Source organism: Mustela lutreola, chromosome 12 (genome assembly GCF_030435805.1).
Source record: "Mustela lutreola isolate mMusLut2 chromosome 12, mMusLut2.pri, whole genome shotgun sequence".
Taxonomy (NCBI): domain Eukaryota; kingdom Metazoa; phylum Chordata; class Mammalia; order Carnivora; family Mustelidae; genus Mustela; species Mustela lutreola.
Genome location: NC_081301.1, coordinates 50204130 through 50227330, shown reverse-complemented (window position 1 = coordinate 50227330; position 23201 = coordinate 50204130). Strand labels below are relative to the sequence as shown.

At 37.2% G+C, this 23201-nt stretch overlaps 1 protein-coding gene across 2 annotated transcripts in view; it reads left to right on the top strand.

Moving 5' to 3' along the window:
• Nucleotides 1–23201, top strand: part of ADAMTSL1 (ADAMTS like 1) — a 908570-nt gene that overhangs the window by 594894 nt on the left and 290475 nt on the right. For both annotated transcript variants that reach the window (XM_059141548.1, XM_059141549.1), the window contains one exon: nucleotides 17952–18188. In XM_059141548.1, the coding sequence (XP_058997531.1) occupies nucleotides 17952–18188 (237 nt within the window). The remainder of the gene's footprint in view (nucleotides 1–17951; nucleotides 18189–23201) is intronic.

Sequence of the window (23201 nt, the reverse complement as noted above, 5' to 3'; positions counted from 1 at the left end):
ACTTTTCTAACCAAGTTAGACAATACCATGTAAATGAGGAGCGTTGGCCACTGAAATATGAATTGAAATGATATATATTATTTTCAGGGGGAAACAATCAAGGTCAGTTTCATAATGGCCACACTCTTCTGCCTTGTAGTAGTGACCAAGGAGACCTCGTGTTCCAAAACCTCGCTTCTCACAGGTGGTTTGGGAACCAGCAGCATTAGCATCATCTGGGCTCACATGAGAACTGAAAGAGTCTTGGGCTCCATCCAGGTCTGCAAGTCAGAATCATCATTGTAAGGAGATCCCTCAGATGACACGTCTGTGCATTAAAGTTTGAGAAGCACTGTTCAACCAGTTAATACATCCTCTCCCAATATAAGTCACTGAGTTACCACACAGATACCCCACAGTTACAGCTGCTGTGCAGAATCAGAGATTATGAGTGTGAGATGAATCTTTACTGAATTAAGCCGAGTAGATTTTGGAGATAGTCTGCATTTTCAAAATCACCTAACGGGGGGCACCTGGGTGGCTCAGTCAAGCATTATCCTTTGGCTCAGGTCATGATCTCAGGGTCCTGGGATCAAGCCCCGAGTCAGGCTCCTTGCTCAGTGGGGAATTGCTTGAGATTCCTTCTCTCCCTTTGCTGCCCTCTACCCCCAGCACTCATGCTCACTGGCTCTTGAGCTCTCAAATAAATAGAATCTTCAAAAAAAAAAAATAATAATCACCCAACCTATGCTAACAGCTGTAGTTAAGGTGGTAGTAGACAGAAGGGTCCCCCAAATATACCCATTCCTTATTCCCCATAACTTGAGAATATATGTCGCATTGCATATCAAAAGGAATTTACCAAAGTAATTAAGGTTGCAGACCTTAAGACAGGAAGAGTGGCCTGAATTATCTAGGTGGGTCTACTCTAGTCATGTGACACCTTAATAGCAAAGAATTTACAGCAGCTGGAGGCAGAAAAGATATGACAGAAGAAGTCAGAGAGACCACAGCATAGGAAGGCTTTTAAACACTGTGACTGGCTCTGAAGCAGAGGGGGCCCTGCTCAAGGACCAGAGAGAGAAACCTCTAGGAGCCTGTTTGCCTCCAGCTGATCTAGCATGGAAAGAGGGACCTCTGTCCTACAACCGCAAATAATTGAATTTGGCCGAAAACCCAAATGAACTTAGAAGTGGATTCATCTCCTGGCTCCAGAAAGCAACTTAGCCTTTCCAACACCTTGCTTTGGCCTCAAGAAAGAAAACTGTAAGGAAGCCAGGGACCCAGTCAGCAACACTCTACCTGGACTTCTTTCTTCCAGAATTGTGAGATAATCAATCTGGGTTTATGGTAATGGTTAAGGGAGCAACAGAAAAATGAAGTCATGGGGCGCCTGGGTGGCCGAATTGGTTGAGCATATGCCTTTGGCTCAAGTTACGATCTTGGGGTCCTGAGATTGAGCCCTGATGTTGGGCTCCCCATCTCTCTTCCCACTGCCCCTCTCCCCATTCACTTGTGCTCCCTCGCTCTCAAATAAATAAAATCTTTTAATAAAAGAAATAAATTGAATACAGTCAGTAAACCAATGGTTGAACACAACTTGTTTTCAATTAATGTTTGTGTATTAACAGCATTGTGGTGTTTAGTAGATATTAAGATCTTTGCAGTATTTGAGAAGAGGATGGAAACACCAAATACAGTGAGATTTTTACAAAATTCAAGTTGGTTATCAAAAATTTTAAAGTACCCATTTAAAGAATGGAAATGCAATCTATAATTTCCAAACTAGCAGAAGAAATACTAGAAAACAAAGAGAATCTTGCCAACTTAATAGAAGTTCAGGAAGAAGGAAAAAAATAGCAAAGAAAAGCCAGAGTAAACAGAAAATACAAAACAAGATAGTGGTTGCTCAAACTTAACAAAGCAATTCCACAGTTTTTTTCAGTGATTGTTTCTATTCTCAGCCCCACACGAATTATATATATTCTCTTGATTCCATATCCTTGCCAATGCTTGATATTATATGACCTTAAATTGTCTAATCCTGTGGGTATATTCCTGGAATATACCCAACTTGGTCACATATATTACAGTTTATGTATGTCTGGTTTGGGTTTCCTAAGATTTTATTCAGGTCTTCTGCATGGATGTTTATGAGTAATTTTCTTTCATATACAATCCCTACCTGGTAATCCTTACCCATTTTGATAAAATGGGAAGCGTTCCTTCTTTTTCTAGTCTTTGGAAGAATTTATTTCAGATTGTGATTGTCTGATCCTTTCATGTCTAGTAGACTTTGCTTGTAAAGTCATGAGCAAAGTTTTTTTCTTTGTGAGATTTTTAATTACTGATTGAATTTCTTTAAAGGCTATTATGAAGTAGAGCGTGGTAGTAAAAAGAATGAAATTTGGGGCCACACTCTCCATGTTCAGTCTCAATGTTGAGTTACTAACTATATAAAAGTCATTTAACCTCATGGTACCTCGGTTGTCCCAGCTGTAAAATAGGACACGTAGTTGTGTCATGAGGACTAAGTGAGTTGATATAGGTAACCCACGTAGGACAGCACTAAATTCATAGTAAATGCTAAATGTTTATTTTTATTTTCGTTATTTCTATTTCTTCTTGAGTATTTTTTTCCTTTTGAACAGATTTTGCCTAAGACTAAATTTTCATATGTTATGGGCATGAAGCTGGTCATGCTTTTCTGTTACTATCTTTTATATCTGTGCTCTTTTTGTGTCCATTAATTGTGTTTCGGATTTGTTTTTTTTTCTTTTCATCTTACCGTTTAATAACATTTTCAGAAATTCATCTAATTTATTAGTCTTTTCAATGGCCAAACTTCAGCTTTCTTGAGTCTATGGTTTCTATATTTTTCGTTTCATTGATCTTTGTATTATTTGCATTTGTATTATTTATATTTCATCTGCTTTCTTTGGATTTTTTTTATTGTGCTTTCCCTAATTTTTTAGGTTTGATGCTCAGTGTATTAAGTTTCAGACTATCTTGTTTCCCCATATAAATGTTCAACCAAATACTGCTTTGGTTGCTTCCCATAGTGCAATAAAGAGAATTTCATTATTCAGTTCTAGGTATTTATAATTTGAAGCAAAAGTAATGGAAATTTGACAGTTATTTACTAGTCTACTAACTTCCAAATATATGGCAGTTTTCAAATAATCTTTATTGGTCTCTAACTGTTATATTCTAATTTTGTTAAAAGTGATTTTTTTAACTCAATTTCTTTGAAGTTTGTTAATATTTTCTTTATGACCTAACATCCACGTGTTGTTGGAAAAAACATGCAATCCCTGATCTAGAGGTGTAAGCTTCTATATATGAGTATATCAAACATTTTAAATGTGCTTTTCAAATCTCTTACTTCAACGATTTTTTTAACCTGCTGGAGAGAAGGATTTTTGAAGTGTTCTACTTTGTTGGCTAATTTGCCAATTTCACCTTGTGATCTCTTTGAATTCTTTCGAACATGTCCTATTAATAGATATGCATTCTAAAAAGGTTTTATTCCTGGGGAATTTTACCTTTATTCATAATGTAGTGACCATATTTATCAGTAGTAGTGCTTTTTGCCTCAAAATCTATTTTGTCTGATATTATTATAGCTAGTCTACATTTCATTATGTTAGATTTATCTCATATATCATTTTCATTCTTTTACTTTCAATATATCTCTAAGTTTGAGTATCTTGTGTAACTTTACACAAGATTTGTGTAACAGATTAAATTGTAATCTGGACATCTTTGCTTTCTTCACTCTTAGCATTTACTATGATTAATGATAAAATCAGAATTGTGTCTACCAGCAGATTTTGGGATCTCTAGTTCCTACTTCAACATTTCTTTTTTTTTTAATTTATTTAATTTAATTTAATTTTTAAGGATTTTATTTATTTATTTGACAGACAGAGGTCACAAGTAGGCAGAGAGGCAGGCAAAGAGAGGGTGGGGGAAGCAGGCTTCCTGCTGAGCAGAGAGCCCGATGTGGGGCTCGATCCCAGGACCCTGAGATCATGACCTGAGCCGAAGGCAGAGGCTTTAACCCACTGAGCCACCCAGGCGTCCCTCAACATTTCTTTTCTCCTTATTTGCCTTCTTTGAACTACTGAGACTTTTTTATTACACTTTTCCATCTACTGGTTTTAAAGTTATACATCATTTGCTATTCTTTTAGCGGTTATTCTATATCTCAATATACATACCAAAGAGCTAAAGTTAAGTAGTATCTGTACCTACCTATCAAACAATTCAAGTCTTTGAAAACATTTTCATTCTAATTACCCTCCTGGAAACTTATATGCCTTTGTTGTCAAGTGTTTGGGCTCCATTTTTATTAACCCCACAGATTAGATGTTTTGTGTAGTCAGTGCTTTATACAGTCAGCTCATCTTTATTAGCCCCACAGATTACCCCATATAGTCAATGTTTATTTAGCTATACTTGAAATAGTCCATTTTCTTTGATCTCTATTCTTTCTTAAGTCCTAGATATTCAAGGAGTACGTCCTTTAGAAGTTCTTTCAGTGAGGGTTAAATGGAAATAAGTGCTCTTGGTTTTCTTGTTGTTTGTGTAAAGTATCTGTACTTAGTTCTCTTAAATATTAATTTTGCTGTGAAAATAATTATCTCTCTTAACACTTTAAAGAGGTGTGCATTGACTTCTAATTCCCATATTTGCTGTTGAGAAGCCAGTTGGCATTCTAATTGTTTTTCCTTTGTCTTTTCTGTTACTTCTTTTATGATTTTATCTTTATTACTGGTATTCTGCAGTTAGCTATGATCTGTGTAGAACAGATCATTTGTTTATGCTGTTTGATTTTCATTGGACTTTCTGGTGCAGGATTTGTATTTTTAATTTTTTTAAATTATTTTTCCAAGAAAATTCTTGGAAAATAATTTTCTCATGCTTTCTATATCTTTGCCTCTCTGTACTGTGTGTCTTCTGTAATTTCAACTCTTCTCCCTTTTTTTTTCAACTCTTCTTTCCATTTAACAATGTGTCTTCCTTACTGCCTAATGTCCTCCTTAATGCCCATCACCCCATCCCCTCTACCCACCTCGCCTTTCTCAACCCTCAGTTTGTTTCCTAGAGTCAAGAGTCTCTCATGATATTCTCCCCATCTATTAAGTCTCTAAGCCTTTCTGTATATTTTATTTGCCTACATTCCATTTTAACATTTTTTAAAAATTCTCCTTTAGCATATTAAATTTTATTTTGTATTCTGTGTCTGATAATTTTCCTACATGAATTTTTTGTGTTTCCTTATTTCTACTGTCTCCTTTTCATGTCACATTTTTTTCCTCATATGTTTTGTGATATTTCTATGTGCTTTCATGATTGTTGAAATTTAAGACCACTCTCCTTGTAGCCTAGGTTAGTGCGTGTACTTTCTGGGAGAACTACATCTGCTTTTGAGGGAGAGGATGTTGGGATGGGGTAGTGATCAGAATGAATCAAGACCACTTTATACAAAGTTCTTCACTGTCTGTTTTGTGTGAATTGTGTCCCAGATTCTCTTGAGTCCTGTTATTCGGAATTCTGAAGGAGACTTTTGCCCCATTCCTCATAGGCAAGTTTCCTTGTTTTTCTCTGTGAAGCTGAGTGCTTTTGTTTTGCTGGTATCATCCCATTTTTGTTGTTGTTGTTGTTGTTGTTTGTTAATAAACTCTGCTATTCACAGAAGTTTTAGGTTCACAGCAAAATTAGGCAGAAAGATTTCCCATGTGCCTATGCCTAGCACAAGCAGAGTCTTAGCAACTAAGCCTAAGCTAGCAACAACCCTCACTGGAGTGGGGGTGCATTTATTACTATTTATTTATTTAACACTTATTACAATCAGTTGACCTACATTGACATATAATCACCCAAAGTCCATAGCTTACATTTTGGCTCATTCTTGTTATTGTATATTCTATGGGTTTGGACAAATGGATAATTTCATACGTCCACCATTGTAGTATCATACAGAGAAGTTACAGTGCAGTAAAAATCCCTGTGGTCTATCCATCACTCTCTTCTTCATAACCCAGAAACCACTAATCTCCTTACTATCTCCATATTTTGGCCTTTTGCAGAAACGGAGTGGGGTTGTTTCTCCCCTTTTCCTAGTCCTCTCTGAGGGTTTTGTCTTAAGGTCTAGGCATTAGGTGGGGGATCTTGATACTCTTCCACAGCTTACAGTCCATAAATGTTATCCCTTGTACCCTCTCTTAGAGGCTATGAAAATGGAAATCTCTAAACCACCAGGAAACCAGCAGATCCCTTTAGGATATCCATTAATTTCCTCTCTGAATTCATGCTTTCTCATTCCTTTTGTCTCTGAGAAAAGCTCCTTGCCAACTCAGCTGTCCATTTAACATTTCTTTTATTTTATTTTTATGAATTATGGTGTTTTTAGGTGTTCTGTGGTAAGAAGCTTCCTCAAAGAATCTAGTCCTACATTTTGTTATGTCTAGAAGTCCCTTCATCCAGTCTTTGATTGGATTGAGTAACAGATACTTCTCTGGCATAAAGTTTGTTCCAGGCTCATCATAGGCCCTTAGTAAGCCAAAAATAAAATACAGGTTGGTTAGTCCAAGAATGAAAGTAGTTACAGGGTGCTACAGCATCTCAGAAGGAGTTGCCTGGCACAGGCGGAGAATGGGAAGCTGTCAGGGAAGATGACCAGGAAGTGATACCTCAGATTTAAGGAGTCAGCTGGGTGATTATGGAAGCCATATTGGATAAAATCAGTCAGAGGAACTCAGCATTGAGGGAATGACAAGTATTCCAATGTAAAGTGTGGGGAGGTTGGAGAGAAGTCTGGAGAACTGAGCCTTTAGAACAGAAAAGTGCGGTCAGCTCCCGCAGAAACATGCTAAGGTATTTGTCACACTGCCACACCACACTGAACAGGAAAAACAGGTTGAAAGAGTTCTAAGGAATACTGACAGTGTGCCTCATGGCTCTTTCCTTTGTCACCTTGTCTGGATTCATGCTTAAAGGGAAACAAAATATGAAGAGAAGTAATCTCTATCCAGAAGTTATCTTCTAATTTCAAATTTTCTGCCACTCTCCCTGTAATCCTGTAGCTTGAGATATGGCCTTAATACCCACCCTCCTCCTTCAAATGGTGAGCATCACAAAGTCAGGGACTATATCCGACTATTCCCCATAGCCTGTTTTTTGGCAAGTGTCTCTGTTTTTTGAACATATATAATTAACAGTTATTGGGATTGATGAAGTAGAAAGCATTATTATTCATCCAAAACTGACTCTAGATAAGTTGAATCCATCTGCATCCCTCTTTACCTTAGCCTCCTGCTGCCCACTGAAGGAAATGGAAGGTTTACAGGCAGAAGACAAGAGAATCAACTTTGGAGCAATGAGCTCTTCAGGATGAGTCTGGAGCTCGGAGGCCATGCTTTAAGTTTCAAAGGACAACCTGAAAACACTGGGCTTTAGGGGTCAAAAAATATATTTCTCTAATTCCTTTTTGGTTTCTTAAAATACGTCCGTGGTCCAAGATCAACAAACTAAGAAGTATGAGCACATAGGAACAAAGCTGAGTGTTGTCATCCATTAAACTTATAACCCAGTACATTTGGCACGTGATATTGTTTGATTAGATTCATATGTTAAGGCATTCAGATAAGTCACTTTAATTAAAATGATGCTTAAACAATGAAATAAAGTAGTTCTGGAGATAGCAAGACAATGGGGAAGGCAAACCTGGATGAAAAAAACCCAATCTGAAGTCCTTCTGAAGTCCCCCTAAATCTATGTAGCCCAATACCTCCAATAATAGCCACAGCAAACACTTGTTGAGTACTTACCATGTGCCCATATGGATTTAAACTTACCTTAACCCATTTGTGTTCCATTAGCCCACAAATCTACCATAGGACAGTACCAGCCACCTTTCCACCAGGGTAAATCTTGAGACCCTAGGCAGGGATAGACCTTTCCCTTTCATTTAAGAGCCTACTCCTTTCACTGTGTTCTGAAAATGGCACCCAATGGTCCAATCAATGGCTATAACTAGAAGCTGGCTAGAGAAGGATTAAAGGAACAGTGATGGACCCATCCTCCTGGGCGAGGTCAAAAGAGAGAGGAGAGAAGGCAGAGATTTGATTAGTGATGCATGTAAGTCCTAAGCCCCTAGGAGTAAAAGGAAGGAAATTTAGAAGGGAACTGCGAAAAGATAGCAAACAACTTCTAGGTCCTTACCCAGAGTGCCTAGTGGTTATTTCAAGCCATTCACAGTACTGTATCATCTGCCTCCAAAAAGGAGCCCTTATTAGATACAATGCCAGGAAAACAGACAAGCTCTCGGGATTCACTGGCAGTCAAAATGAAGTGAAGCTTGCGGGGCACATCAGGCGGTTTGTGCCAGACAGTGATGGAGAGAAGAAGGTGAGGCAAGAATGTGGGGGTTTCCTCTCAATTTTCTAACATGGTATTTATCCTGAATTGCTCTAGACAGTGTCCTTTTTCATTTTTCTTTCAAGTGACTGGTACAAACCCCGCATGTTCTGGAAGACAATTTCAGTCTTCATATTTGCTCCTTTGTAATATGCCAAGCTATCGTACCCTTTCCCAATAAATAGAAACAGTGAAATTGTTATGCAGTCGTGACAGTTTAAGTATTTATCAGCTAAAATATTCCCTTTGTATAGTCTTTCCTCTAATTTGACGCTCTGCCACAAATATTTTGGTAAATGCAGTTTGAAAACAACAACAACAACAACAACAAAAAACCCTATGTAATTGTGTGCTTATAAAATGAAATTGTATGCTATGTCCCAAAAAAGATTATAAATGACCACTTCCAATATGCTGATTTGGAAGGGCAGGGGAAAACGTTTATTTTAAAACTATAAAAAAAATCATAAAAAGGGAGAAATGCTGATTTAAGAAAAGATACTGCTAAATTGGAGCTAATTCAAAAAAAGGGACTAAAAATAATAAAAGGCCTCAAGGAATGAATATTTTCAAAATTGAGAGAATTTAAGAGTCTAACATGACAAACTACAACCAGTCTTACAAATACCTCTGGGGAATTAGATTCCAAGAGTCTGCATTGTTCAAAGGAGAAAAAATAAAAGTACTGAAATAAAAGCTACCCAAAGGAAAAAAAAAAGAACTTCTAAAACTAAATGTTTTAAATGTTTTTGCTTAGATCAGCTCTCAGATGCCTGGAGTCATTAAAAACTAGCCAGGCAAAGCATTTGTTTCCAGATAACAAGCTCTAATCAAGTAAGTTGGGTGTGGTTAATGATTTATTATATCATACATTTTTGAATCTCTTATGTCTGGACCTGAATGACACACTGGAGTGGTTTAGAGCTGTTCAGTATACCCGTAATCAGTGTTCACTTAGGAGGCACAGAGTAGGGCACAGCCAAAGTCTGAATAAACTAGAGAGTTCCATACTATGTTACAGGGTCCCAAATCTGTAAAGATGTTCTTTGATTGAGCCTAAACCTGATCCAGAGTAAGGCATTAAAATGGTTAATGATTAGATTTTGTGGGGACTTACCCTTAAAGATGTTATTTTCCAAACGTGTTGACGGTTTGGAAGAAGAATAAAGAAAATCAGCACATCTTTTACACCAGGAAAAAAAAGAGAACAAAAACAAGGACTTTTAAAAAGGTCTTGTATAGGAAAATGTCATGTCCTAAGAAAGTCTGTTGGCATTTTCAAAAAGGAGGAAGAACGAGCCAAGAATGACCTCTACCTTCTATAACACCACCCTCCAGAATGGACCCCATTTTCTGCACTTTGCACTCACAATGATGTGTTAGAGATTTAAATATTGTGTTCTTGAAATATAATAGAATTGCCTCCATACAGACTGTCTAGACAGGGCAGGGATGTCTGTTTAATTTCATTTTATGTAGCAGCTAACAGTCTTTTACAAATAAATGATTTTGATGATGATGTTGATGTTACTGTAAGCAGGTGGCCAGAATTTGGGGGATAAAGCTTGATACCTTAACATTAGCCCTTTATAGTGCATGCATATAACATGGAATGTTATATAAAATTTACAAATGTCTGGCTATTTATTGAATAATAAATAATTTCAGCACATTTTATGTTTCTTAATATTACCCTGTTAAATTTGTTGATGTGAAGGAGGAAATATCAATCTGCCTGTTCAGAAAGCAGGCAAGAATCCCTACTCACTTTTCCTAGTGTCTGAAATGCACAAATATTCTTGTATATTTGTATTTTAAAGAAAGGGTATTTAGATGTCCCAGCAATGAGAAAGCTATCAAGATTTAGATTTCCTGCAAGAGATGAGAAAATAGAGTTGGAGTTTCTACAATGAAAAATAGCACCTCTATTTCATTTAGTTCATACTGTAGTCACTCATTCTTTTAACAAACACTGAGTACTATTCTATGAAACAACCCAGCCAAAGATTCCTGTCCTTCTGGAGCTTATGCTTCCGCAGAAGGAGACAGACAATTAAAAATGAGCATGATAAAGGAGTAAATTATATGGTATACTTGAAAGTGATTAAGTATGACGGGGGAAAAAGGAAATGTTGAGAGGATAAGTAGGAATCAGTAATGGGAGTGGATGTTGTAATTTTACGGAGATTACTCAGGGTAGGTCTATTTGAGAAGGTGATATTTGAGCAAAAACTTGATGGAGGTGAGGTAATTAGCCACTTGGAATCTGAGCAAAGAAAATTCCAGGCAGAGAGAATAGATAAAACTTGTGTCCTAAGGTAAAAGCATTCCTGTAGTATTCAAGAGAGAGCTGGGAATCCAGTGTGGCTGGAACCAAGTGAAAAATGATGACAGTAGGGGTGATGGGGTCAGAGCTTTACCTCCAGCTAAGATGAAGATTTGGGCTTTTATCTGAGTGAATCGCAAAGTTGTAGCAGAAAGTTTATACAATTTGCTCTGTGCTTTAATAAGCTCATTCTGGCTGCTACACTGACAAAAGTCTCTAGGAGAGCAGGGTAGAAAACAGACCATCAGTTAGGAGACTATGGCAATAATGCAGGTGACATAATGATGGCCCAGACTAGGCTGTGGTCAGAGTCTACATACTTTGTCTAAAAAACCAGTCTTTCCCAATGGATCAGATGTGGGAGTCAAGGATGAGTCTAAGGCACTGGTTCATAAAGTGTGGTCACCAAACTAGCGGCATTAGAATCATCAGGGAACTTGTACAAATGCATGTTCTTGGACCTAACCCCAGATCTACCGAATCAGAAACTCTGGAGGGTGGGGTCCCAGCAACCTTGTATTTTTCACAAGCCCTCCAGGTGTCTCTGATACATCCTCAAGCTTGAGAACCACTGCCTGAAAAGAATGGAGTTGACTGTGACTGGGAAGGATCTGGGGAGGGAACAGATCCGGGGAGAGGAAAAGGATCAGGGGTTCAGGTTTGGACCGGTGAGCGGGTGACGTTTTAGATCTCCAGATGGTGAGGAAGCCCTTGTGTATCAAAGTCTGAAATTCAGGAGAGGAGTCTGAGATGGAAATAGAAATTGAAACATTGGTTCTGTTTCTGAGAATTAAATACCGTATTACATGGGTTGTATCAGTGGATATTTGCTGTTTAGTTATTTCCCCTTAACTTTTTAAAAATATTATCGTTATAATTTTATTCTTTATATTTTGTATTATTTAAATTTTGTGAGTTAACACATAATACAAGATTGGTTTCTGAAGTAGAACTTAGTAATTCATCACTTACCTATGATACCCAGTGCTCATCACCGTGAGTGCCCTCTTTAATCCCGATCATCCTTCTAGCCTATCCCCCACCAACCTTCCTCCACCAACCCTCAGTTTGTTCTCCATCATCAAGAGTCCCTTATGGCTCGTGGCTTGTTTCCCTCTCTCCTTTTTTTCTTTTCCCCTTTCCTATACGGTTGTCTGTTTTCCTTCTTAAATTCCACATATGAGTGAGGTCATATGGTATTTGTCTTCCTCTGACTGACTGACTTCATTTAGCATAATACTCTCTAGCTCCATCCACATCATTGCAAATGGCAAGATGTCATTCTTTTTAATGGCTGAATAATATTCCTCTGTGTATGTGTGCGCGCGCGCGCGTGTGTGTGTGTACCAAATCTTCTTTATCCATTCATCAATCAATGGATGTTTGGGCTCTCTCCATACTTAACCTGGCAGGCGAAATACCATGATCACCCCAACTCTGAATAAAAGAAGCAGAGAGCCAAGTAATGGAGACAAAAATATACAAACAGGACAGCCTGCCATCTACTTAAGTGTGCTAAGACATTTGTAAGCTCTAGGTATATATTTTTCCAGATCCTCCATCCATTTATTGTGAAGGAAACTTATAATCTCTTCCTATTTTACCATCAGTACATCAAGGATTCCCAATGTTTCTTGGATAAAACTGAGAACTAGTAAGTTTTTCTAAAGTCATCAAGTAGCTGATAAATTTCTCTATATGTTTATATCATGAAGTAGCAATCCCAAATTGCTAGCAAAGAGAGCAAATGCCTTACTAAGCAGCTCTGGTTTCCTGCATGGAAACGTTTATGAGGAACGAGTGGATAGGGCAGGATGAAGGGGCGATAAAAAATTCAGAAAAACAGTTACAAGATAGAGAAGTAGAGTGGGAAGCATAGATTTCTTCCATGGCTACAGTTCATGTGGCCACCTAAACACATTTTCTGTGTTTTCTTGATTATTATCAGTTATTAATAGTGACTCTGTAAACAAAACCACAGAATCAGAATATGGCTCTCCTATAATACATTAAGTGAAACAGCAAAAGTTACCAGAAGAGGTCAACCATCGAATGACAGAGGTAAAGCAGAGACATGTCCCTCTGGAAAGAAAATGTCTTCCTTAAAAAGAGAGAAAATAAAGAAATCTATTTTCTGTATTATTTTTTCAAAATCATCTTAAAGGCCTTTCAGATGCTCCCACCTTAGCTGCCGAGAGATCATCTTTTATATTCCATCCAGTGGGTAAACTCTGGAAAGCCTAACTCCCTTTTATCCCACAATGTAATCTGATCCACCTATCATCATCAGGGGACATCTGGGATCCATCTTATCTTTCCCACTGGCTAGTTGATTAACCAGAAAGTGTTTTGAATTGGATTCATATATGGCAGAACTCCACGGATTTTATGAATTATAATGGGAGCAAATAAGAGGTCAGATTTTTATTTCTGTCCTTTTAAAGAAAAAAATTCTGTTGCTATTCACATCGAGTATTTAAAAATTGGAGAGAAAAACTGTGATATTGTATTAAAGGCTAAATACAGTAATTCATGGGATCCTCTATTTTAAACAAAATACATTTTTTTTTTTCAGAGTGAGGAAGTCCTGAGTCAGTACACTGATACAGGCTTGTCAATCCACAGGCAGATTACAATTAGTTGGAAGTAGACAGAAGGCCAGGGAAAGTGTTAGATTGCTCTTTCTTGCCCCATCTCCACTTGATGGCGTTTCTAGAGACATAAGAGAAGCTGGAAGTTGGGGACCTTTAATCCAGGGCATCTTTCCCACACCATGTTTTTTGCCATATTCCTGATGGAGGATGTGTCTGGTTCAAATAGCCATTAGACTTTTCAATAATCTTAATTGTTTTCATCATTACTACCTATGAGCCAGGTTCCGTGCATAAGTATATAAATAATTCACTTGTTTTCTTCTTTCATTATCCTCACTGAAAACTCATGATTCTTACTACTAAGATTTTATGAGACCCAAAATCACAGTGTTCATATCCATTACCTTCTACATTCAGTATAACCTAAGGAAAACCACATCTCATGGGCAGAGCTGTTGACGTGGTATCATAAAGCATCTCTCCAGAAGCTAATATTTCAAAGGTGATGCCCAGGATAAAACAGTAAATATTTTTTCAAAACAATTAGGGCATCTGTTTCTAAATCTGATTTCTGGGGGGATTAGGAAAAATAGTGGTCTCATGAACCAAATTATAATTAAAAGCTAGAAACTTGGTATAGGGTGAATCTCTATACAAATGCGAGCTGTTCTGCTGTAATTATTATGATCATACTGGAGGGACAAGAAGCTATGATGACTCTGCTTGAGTTTCTGCGCCTGCAGCTGGGTGATCCCAGCTGTATCGGGGTTCAACGAGGGTCTTGAACTATGCTTGAGATGTTTTGGGTTCAACAAAGGAGCTTTTGCCAAATCCTTCTTCCCTTAATTTTTAAACATGTGTATTTCAAGGGAAATTTGATTCATATGTTTCTGATTCATTTACACTTAAATCATCAAAATGTTATTTTGTAAGAGCTATTTGATGTCCAAGAAGCTTTCTGAACCTGTTTTATAAGTCCTCTTAAATCCTTTTTCTTAAAACAGGAAGTTGCATTTTGCCAAGTACAAATAAACTAAAACATTAAAAAGGTTCAAGTTCAGTTTCCAACTCTCAACGCCAGGTTTTAAATACATTCTCAATTTAGCAAAATGTATTTTCCCACCCCTACAAAAATATGGGTGGAAGAAAAGGCAGTAATGATAAAAGTGAGTTAAGGAATTCCCAAGCATTATTATTCTCAGGGACATTTCTCCACTTGTGAAAGTTCACGAAACCTGTGACAGATACTCTTGCACTGATACAGGTGAGTTGAGAACAGGACCAACAGTCAGCTCCTTGATTTTCTGTTTACTGTTTTCATCACAGAAAAAGAAAACCTAAAAGTGTTAATATTATAACTTTTGCTTATTTTACTTTTGAATGCCTTTGAGTCTTCTTTATTTTAGTAAAGATGGCAAGACTCAACACATTTGGTTGAATAGAAGGGACTGTAAGAGACTAGGCAGTTTTATGTCCTTACTAAGATGATGTAACATCAATTTAAAAACATAACTGACACTCTTCTCGGAATTGGATAAGTGCAGAAAATTATCTCTGGTTCATACTAAGAGGTCTCTTAATTATATATTACCCTCATTACTTTAATGCAGAGATGATTCAGCCTGACCCTGTAATTCCCTTACCACTGATTCACTTTCATTTCTAGAAAAAAGAGGTGAAGATTAATTATGAGAGGGGTTTGTGACCATTCTGAACAATTTCCCCAGCGTTCTACTTTCCTTAGTCCACTTCAGCATTTCTTTTGTGCTACTAAGAAATCATGTGATTCTTGAGATGGCAGATATTATGCAACTGAAAACACTTAATTTAAACATCATTGACTGGGGGCACCAAGTGGCTCAGTCAGTTGAATGTCCAACTCTTGTATTCAACTCTTGTATTCATGATCTCAGGGTCATGAGATCAAGTCCCCTGTCAGGTTCCATACTCAGCGGGGAGTCTGCTTGAAATTCTCTCTCCCCTCGCTCTGCGCCACGCCCCCGAACAACTTGTATGCACTCTCTCTCTCTCAGAAAAATAAAATAAAATAAAATAAAATAAACATTATTAACTAAGCTATCAGTTCTGATGTAGGAGCTCACATTCAGTGGCCACCAAGGAAACTTGTTGATCATAGATAGCAGCTTTTATTAATGGTCTCTGTTGTGTCTCAGATGGGGGAACTTTAGGAAGAGGATGTGTAGATTGGAAGGCAATGTTCAGTCATAGGGCTATCTCAGGACAGAAGCTAATGAATGAGAGCTAAGCAGATTTGTAAACAAGTTGTGGTCTTGTTTTTAACATGAACCCATGAAGAGTGACTGCTAAAATCTGTTTTTGCTTTTATTTTGGAATACATGATCTGAAAGGAGCCTGCATTAAAACACTGAAGTTCAGACAGTTTGTGTTACCATTGTACAACTTACCTGTTGTGTGATTCATGGCATAGTTTTGTAGGGTGTGGTTTTTGTTTTAGTTCTCATGAAGAAAGACTATCACAAAAGACAAAGTACAGCATGCTTATTAGCTGATAGGTTTTTAAAAAAATTTTTAAGTTGTAGCCTATCATTTACAAAATTAATAAGTAATGAATTTTTTTTTTAAAGATTTATTTATTTGACAGACAGAGATCACAAGTAGGCAGAGAGGCAGGCAGAGAGAGAGGCGGAAGCAGGCTCCCTGCTGGGCAGAGAGCCCGATGCGGGGCTCGATCCCAGGACCCTGAGACCACAACCTGAGCCGAAGGCAGAGGCTTAACCCACTGAGCCACCCAGGCACCCCAATAAGTAATGAATTTTAATTATACTTTTTTTCAGACAATATTTGAAATCACTTAAGCCTCATTGGGTACCTATGTGTCTATACCTATATTATATAATTTTTCCCTTAATACTATATTTTATTCACTCCAAGAACATGTATTATAATATCAGTAAAATACCTTTGAGATTTTGTATTGCATTTTAAACTATTTTGTGTTCATCTTAAATAAGTGTATGTTTATCCACCATCTTGGCTAGAAAGAATTTATGCTGCCCCAAATATTAAAACCTTACATGTGGCTTGGTATTACCACTAAAGTTTGAAAAAAGAGTCAGAAATTCCCTTTTATAAAATAGAGTAATGCTATTCTCACCGTGCTTCTTTAAAGAGATTTTCAGAGAAAGCAACCTTGTATAAGAAGAACCCTTAAAAATGATGATGTGGTAACCAAGACCTGCTAAAGGCCACATGCAAACCCCTATTTGAGGTTTTTAAAAAAATTATAGAAAAGGCCTTTCAACAAATGAATAGGCTTTTTTTTTTTTTTAAGATTTTATTTATCTGAGAGTGAGAAAGAGAAAGAAAGCACAAGTGGGGTATAGGGACAGAGGAGGATGGACAAGCAGACTGCCCGCTGAGCAGGGAGCCCAAAGTAGGATTCCATCCCAGGACCCTGGGATCGTGACATGAGCCGAAGCCAGATGCTTAATTGAGCCACCCAGGCTCCCCAACAAATGGATATTCTATAATCTTCCATACTAAATTCTAATCTGAACACATGGAGAATGAAATAAATATATGCAAAAGGCTTTCTGAGGAATGGGTGATTCTTGCCTTTTTCAAGTTGAGTATCATTTGCTTTCACTAAAATATATCAGGTTTTAGATAATAGCCATCCTGGGTTATAGTTTTAATTTTAAAATGCCCTTTATAAGATATACATTTAAAGCATTCTTATTTTCCACTGGTCTCTGCCAATGTGATTTAAAATTCAAATTCAGAGAATCTCGTAATTCTCCAGCTTTTTCTCTTCAGTGGGTTCATTGAATAATCATAGTAATAGCTACCATGTACTTTCTTTCTTATGCCAGTATTTGGCTGACATAAGCCCATGAAATTCTCACAGTGACCTTGAAGGCTAAGTAGTATTATTGCCTCTGTTTAAACAAAAGGAAACCTAGTCTCAGAGAGACCCACTATATCATAGCTTTGCTCCCATCTGAGAAGTCCAAACCTTTGCACTCTGCTGTGTTGCCTTATGCTAAGGAAATTCTGATATAAATGCTCTTTTCTCTTTTTTGCTCCCCATATTTAATTCTAAATACCGTGCAGCCTAAGTTTTAGAAAAACTCACAATTACACAAAAAATGTTTGAAGGAAACTATCACAGCTTTGTGCTGTGAGCTGTTATAATACTGTCATAGCTTTCATTATTAGAACTGAAAGCAGCAGACATGTTTTTTGACTAACCCTCTGACTTTAGTAAGGTCTACTGAAGTTACAAGGAAATCAAAATGGTATTTCATTGGGGAGGGATCCGTGGACCAATCAACATATTTCAGAAAATAGATTCCAGGGTGACGACTTAACCAACGAAATGGGTATAAATCAGATCGATCTCAAGTTGGTTACTTTTTCCATTTAGCTTTAATCCAAAAATATATTTCCAGGTGATCACTTTCTCAAAGCTCTACATTGTTCAAAGCCAAAGAATCCTATGACCCCCTCATGATATACAAGTGTCCATCTCTAACACCAGGACATTTGTGTTATTTTCTAAGACTTTGACAGACCACATGGCTGCCCCAGTTCCCTGTTTGGGCTGCCCTTTTCACCTGTGTGTCCCTCTCACCTCTCTTCTCCAGGACTGCCCACCAGAAGCAGGTGACTTCCGGGCTCAGCAATGCTCCGCTCACAATGATGTCAAGCACCATGGCCAGTTTTATGAATGGCTTCCTGTGTCTAATGACCCTGACAATCCATGTTCACTCAAATGCCAAGCCAAAGGAACAACCCTGGTTGTTGAACTTGCACCTAAAGTCTTAGATGGTACCCGTTGCTACACAGAATCTTTGGATATGTGCATCAGTGGTTTGTGCCAAGTAAGTGCTGGTTTCTTTCCATTCTATTTTCCCAGAAGGTTTTAGTGCCTCTATGTAAATACCTTTCATATAGTCCTGCTATTTCAATCATTCAATGTCCCTTTTTATAGAGTTTATGAAGGATGACAGATTTGATAATTGAGGTTTAATTTCAGTTGAAACTACAAATGTTGTAGTTTATGTTAAGGAAAAGAGGGCTGGAATTGTTTTTCCTTTCTTTGAGTCTCTGCTGAATATGAAAGGCTGAAAGATCTTGACTGTGTGTGTCAGTTTTGTATTAGACTCTGAAGTTGCCTCTACCTTGGTTGTCCCTAAAATGTATTTGCATGTGCATTTCTGGCGTGTGTGCATGCGTGCGTGCGTGCGTGTGTGTGTGTGTGTGTGTGTGTATTTGGAGGTATCGATTTTCATTTACTTAGAGCTTCAGAATACCTTGGGTAAGATTAGCTCTGAAGTTTCCACGTGAACTCCAGGCAAATTTATTTCTTCATTATTGTAATTGTAATTTTGTTGAAAGTTCAGGCAAACTCCTGAAAGGCATGGAAGTGTGAGCTAAGTCAGATTTCCTCCAGGCAAGTCTTTAAAATAGGGATAATAAAGAGATCTGATTTCTGGTATCAATTTATCAGTTGGGTGGGGAGTTAGTAACTAACTAGTTAGTTAGTTAGTAAGAAGTAAGAAAGTTAGTAGTTAATATGTTTGCGATGTATTTGCCATCTTCAACTTTGGATTAGGGTGACCAACCTAGTTTTTGGAGCAGGTAGTTGCTAAAATTTCCCATGTGCTATACTTGACCATATACTTTTTGTATTTCACTAAGTAGACATTCTGAGAATCTTTGCTTCTTCCAAGACAATATTGGTTGAAATTTTTCTCTCTTCAGAATCTCTAATATCTCAGCTAGCAATATAAGAATAAGTGTAAAATATGTTTCAGTAATTTGTCTTTTCAAATTCACATGTTTGTTTAAAACCTAAACCTATATTTACATATAAAAGGAATAACTGTAATGTGAATTACTGTAAGAAACGTGAGGTATCCTGAATGATTTTCTGTATATGAGAGGCGAGACAGACATGCTAAACCTTCATAAAATCTAACATCATGAGACAGGGAAATTGCGGCATGTCCATGCACTTCCCAAGTGGAAGGATCAAGGTAATATATATATATGTCTGTGAATGACTTTATATACAAGAGATATGTGAATTTCAGATACAAATTGGAATATAGAATCTTAACTATTTTAGAGATAGGAAACACCTAAGAGATTATCTAGTCAATGTCCTAAAAAGCCATATATTTGAGTATTACTTGTGATATTTGGTGCCTGCTTCCTTCTCTGGGATTTTCACTGGTGTGGAATTGTGAAATCCATAACAGCTTTGGGAATAATAGAGAATTGTAAAGCAAATGCATATAGACAAGAAGCTATGTTGTAGGGAATGGCAAATAAAATAATAATTTCTTATGTGTTTTTCCTACTGGAGTAAAACCAGACAGAGTTCCATTTTGCAAATTGAGATAAAAACCCAGAATAATTACATGATTTTCTGAAAGTTATATGATTGATCATGAAAGGGAACTAAATTCCTGGTCTCTTGATACCTAGTCCAAAGCTGTTTGTACTGTATTACACTGATGAATGGACCAAAATAAACAAGACAGGTCAGCAAATTAGGTTTCATTTATTTCTGTGGCATGGGAGTTCAACGTGGCCTCTTTCTTTCCTCGACTAATCCTGCCAGCTGGCCTCATATATGTTGGCAACCGAAAGGGAATCCTATCTCAGCAGTGAAAGTATGAATTTTATATATAGTAAATATGGAGTAATAGTGCTGGATGTTTGGTTTACAAGTATAAGATGCCTCCTTCACTTCAATTCCTATGAGTTTAACTTTTTAGATTGGGGGGGGTGGAAAATGTAAATTATAGAGTATCTGAAAAGAATATCTAAAAGGGGCAAAAGCATGGGAAAGGAAATGAAATAACTGGGATTGCTTTTAGGCACTAATACGCTATTTGGCTAGAGAGCAGGGCACCCCCAAGGTCTACTGTAAGAAGACAGAGAGATTGTTTGGGAGAAAAATCATAGATGCTTGAATCGAAGACGGGCAGGACTCTGCAAACAGTGGGTGGCCAGGAGTGTTTTGGTGGAGAAAAAGCAAAGTCAGAGCTCTGTCTTTAAAAGATTTAATATAGCTGCAGTTGTTGGACTTTGAAATGCAAGGTCCTAAAACCAAGGAATCCATCTGGAAGGAGACTCTTAGATCAGCCAAGGTGAGGCAAAGTATGAGCCTGGGTCAGGGCAGTGACAGTGAGGAAATAGTAAGAAAAGTAAGCCTAAAACCAGGAAGGAGTTTTCATTTTGATTAAAACTAGGGCAAAGGGCAGAAAGCAATAAATCAAATTAATCATGCTCAGGGGATCAAAAATTATAACTCAATATGAATTTGTAATGGGTATAATTTTGGATCCTTGCTACCATTACTGTAACAGCCTGTATTTTCATGATTAGAGCCTACTTCAGCTTTATAAAAAAGAGGGAAGGAGCAGATGATAGCAAGATGACGGAGGAATAAAGATGGAATGTTTAAATGCAGTGTAGACATTTTTAGAAGGACAAAAGTAGAGTCAGACAGTGTAAGAAAAGCACTCACTACTACTTCATCGAGTTTAAATGCATACATTTTTTTCTACTTAGAAAAAAAAAATTCCTTTACTTAGCTTCTATCTGTGTATTTGTATTTTTAGTCTTTGGTAAGTAACATCAAGAAAAAGTCATATTTTCATAATTTTGAAACTGTCAGGAATCTCAATGCTAAATGAAATGTGCAGTTTTTCACTTGAACAGTTTCTCTAAGTTTTCAAAAAAAATCATTTTCTCTGCTCTATTTTCCCTCATTTCTACAACATTTGTTGGGGATTCTTAGCTCTTTCTCTGGCTTGCTTTCTGCCTTATTATAACTTTCTTGGCAAGCTGTCTCAAATATTTTTGATGCCTGACAGATATAAATTATAAGTATAAAGAAGCAAATATCTACCTTTGGACATAGCCTTGCTTTGATAAAAAATGACAGCGTAACTACAGAGAGTTGTCATTCATAAGTACTAATTATTTCTGGTAATACCTGTTTAATGCTCAAGTAAAGAACCACTTCCTCAAACTGGGCCTTTTACTATTAAGCTATTAAATACAACTATCAAACTATTAAATACAACTATTAAACTACTGAATACGACTGTGGAATCTTAACCCTTTCTAGCCAGGAGATACCTTAACAATCCATAGAGAAGGAAACTGAGACCAGAAAATGTCCCAAGGTCATGATTGAGTGGCTTGTCTCTATTTGTTGGGGATTTGCTTCAGGAAAATTCTAGAATCATCACCATTTATAATAATGCCTTACTCTTAGTAATATTGGAGTGTCGTATTAGGCAGTATAATCGTTCATAGTAGTAATATTAACCATAAAGTAACTTCCATTTTTGAGTGACTACCATACCTAGGCATTTTTTGTCTATTTTTTTCTAATACAATTGACCCTTGAAAAGCATGGGTTCAAACTTCATGGGTCCATTTACACATGGATTTTTTTTTCAACAAATTACATTAGAAAAAATTTGGAAATTTGCAACAATTTGAAAAAAAATCTGAAGAAGAACCAAGTAGCCTAGAAATTTCAAAAAAATTAAGAAAAATTTAGCTATGTCATGAATGCATGAAATATAGGTAGAGGTAGTCTATTTTATCATTTACTAATGTAGGACACGCACAGATCTATCATAAAAAGTTAAAACCTATCAAAACTCACACACAAACACAGATTGTACAGGATCTCTGCATTTCGGACATTAATAATACCCACACCACCTACAGTGTTTTGTATCAGTAAAGCAATATTGATGGAGACATTTCATCTTGTAAACAGGTGATATAAACTTACTGTATTGGTAAATCGCAGTACAGTCCAGAAAATATATTTTCCTTATTATTTCCTTAACATTTTCTTTAGTCTCTAGCTTACTTTATTATAAGAATACAGTCCATCATACATATAACACATGAAATATTTGTTAATCAACAGTTCATGTTATGGGCAAGGCTTCCAGTCAACAGTAGGCTGTAAGTAGTTAAGTTTTTGGAGAGTCAAAGGTTGTACATGGATTTTCAGCTGCACAGGGGTGGGCAGCTCTAAACCTCAGATTATTCCAAGGTCAGCTGCACTTACAACTCTCCGTATTAGGCAGCATTATCTTCATTTCACAGATGAAGAACTGAGGCTCAGTCACAGCACCAGCCCAGAGGTACTGAGTTCTGTCTGACTTCCAAACTCCTACTTCTCTGGTGAGGCTGAGTGGCTAGAGATAGGAACCATCTGATGTTCCGAAATGGTTCCCAAACTAAGCTGCATACCAGAATCACTGGGAGAGCTCTTAAAAGATACGACTCTTAGTCCTCATCCCCCAGAAACTCAGATTTATTAGTTCTCTATAGAACGCTCTCCTTATCCTGTTGGTTGACCAGATTTATGAAGCACTTACGGGCTGAGAAGCAGACAGGATTTAAAGTCAAAGGACACGACTTAGAATCTGGCTCTTCTTTCATAATCTTGACCAGCCTTCCTGAATTCTGTTTTTCAATCTGGGGGAAATAAGGCTGTCTCTCAGACTATCGTGAGATATTCATATGAAAATGCCTAACTGTAAAGTGCTGTGGAAATGCAGAAAACCCTAAACATTTTAACTTGAAAAATACATAAAATTTGTGGTTCCCTATGTGAGATGTCATAACCCTGCAACAACTCAAAAAAGTTTCTAGAAGGAGATAAAGCAAGTAACTTCTTATTCCGCTAAGAGCATTAGAAAAGGAGAACTTAAATCATGTATTTCACCATCATCATTTCTTAACTGAAATGTTAATATCAAGGACAGAGTAAGAACCTGATTTCAGAATCAAGGACAATCTTTAATTCGAACATGAGAAAGTTACTACCCTCTACTTAGTTGTTT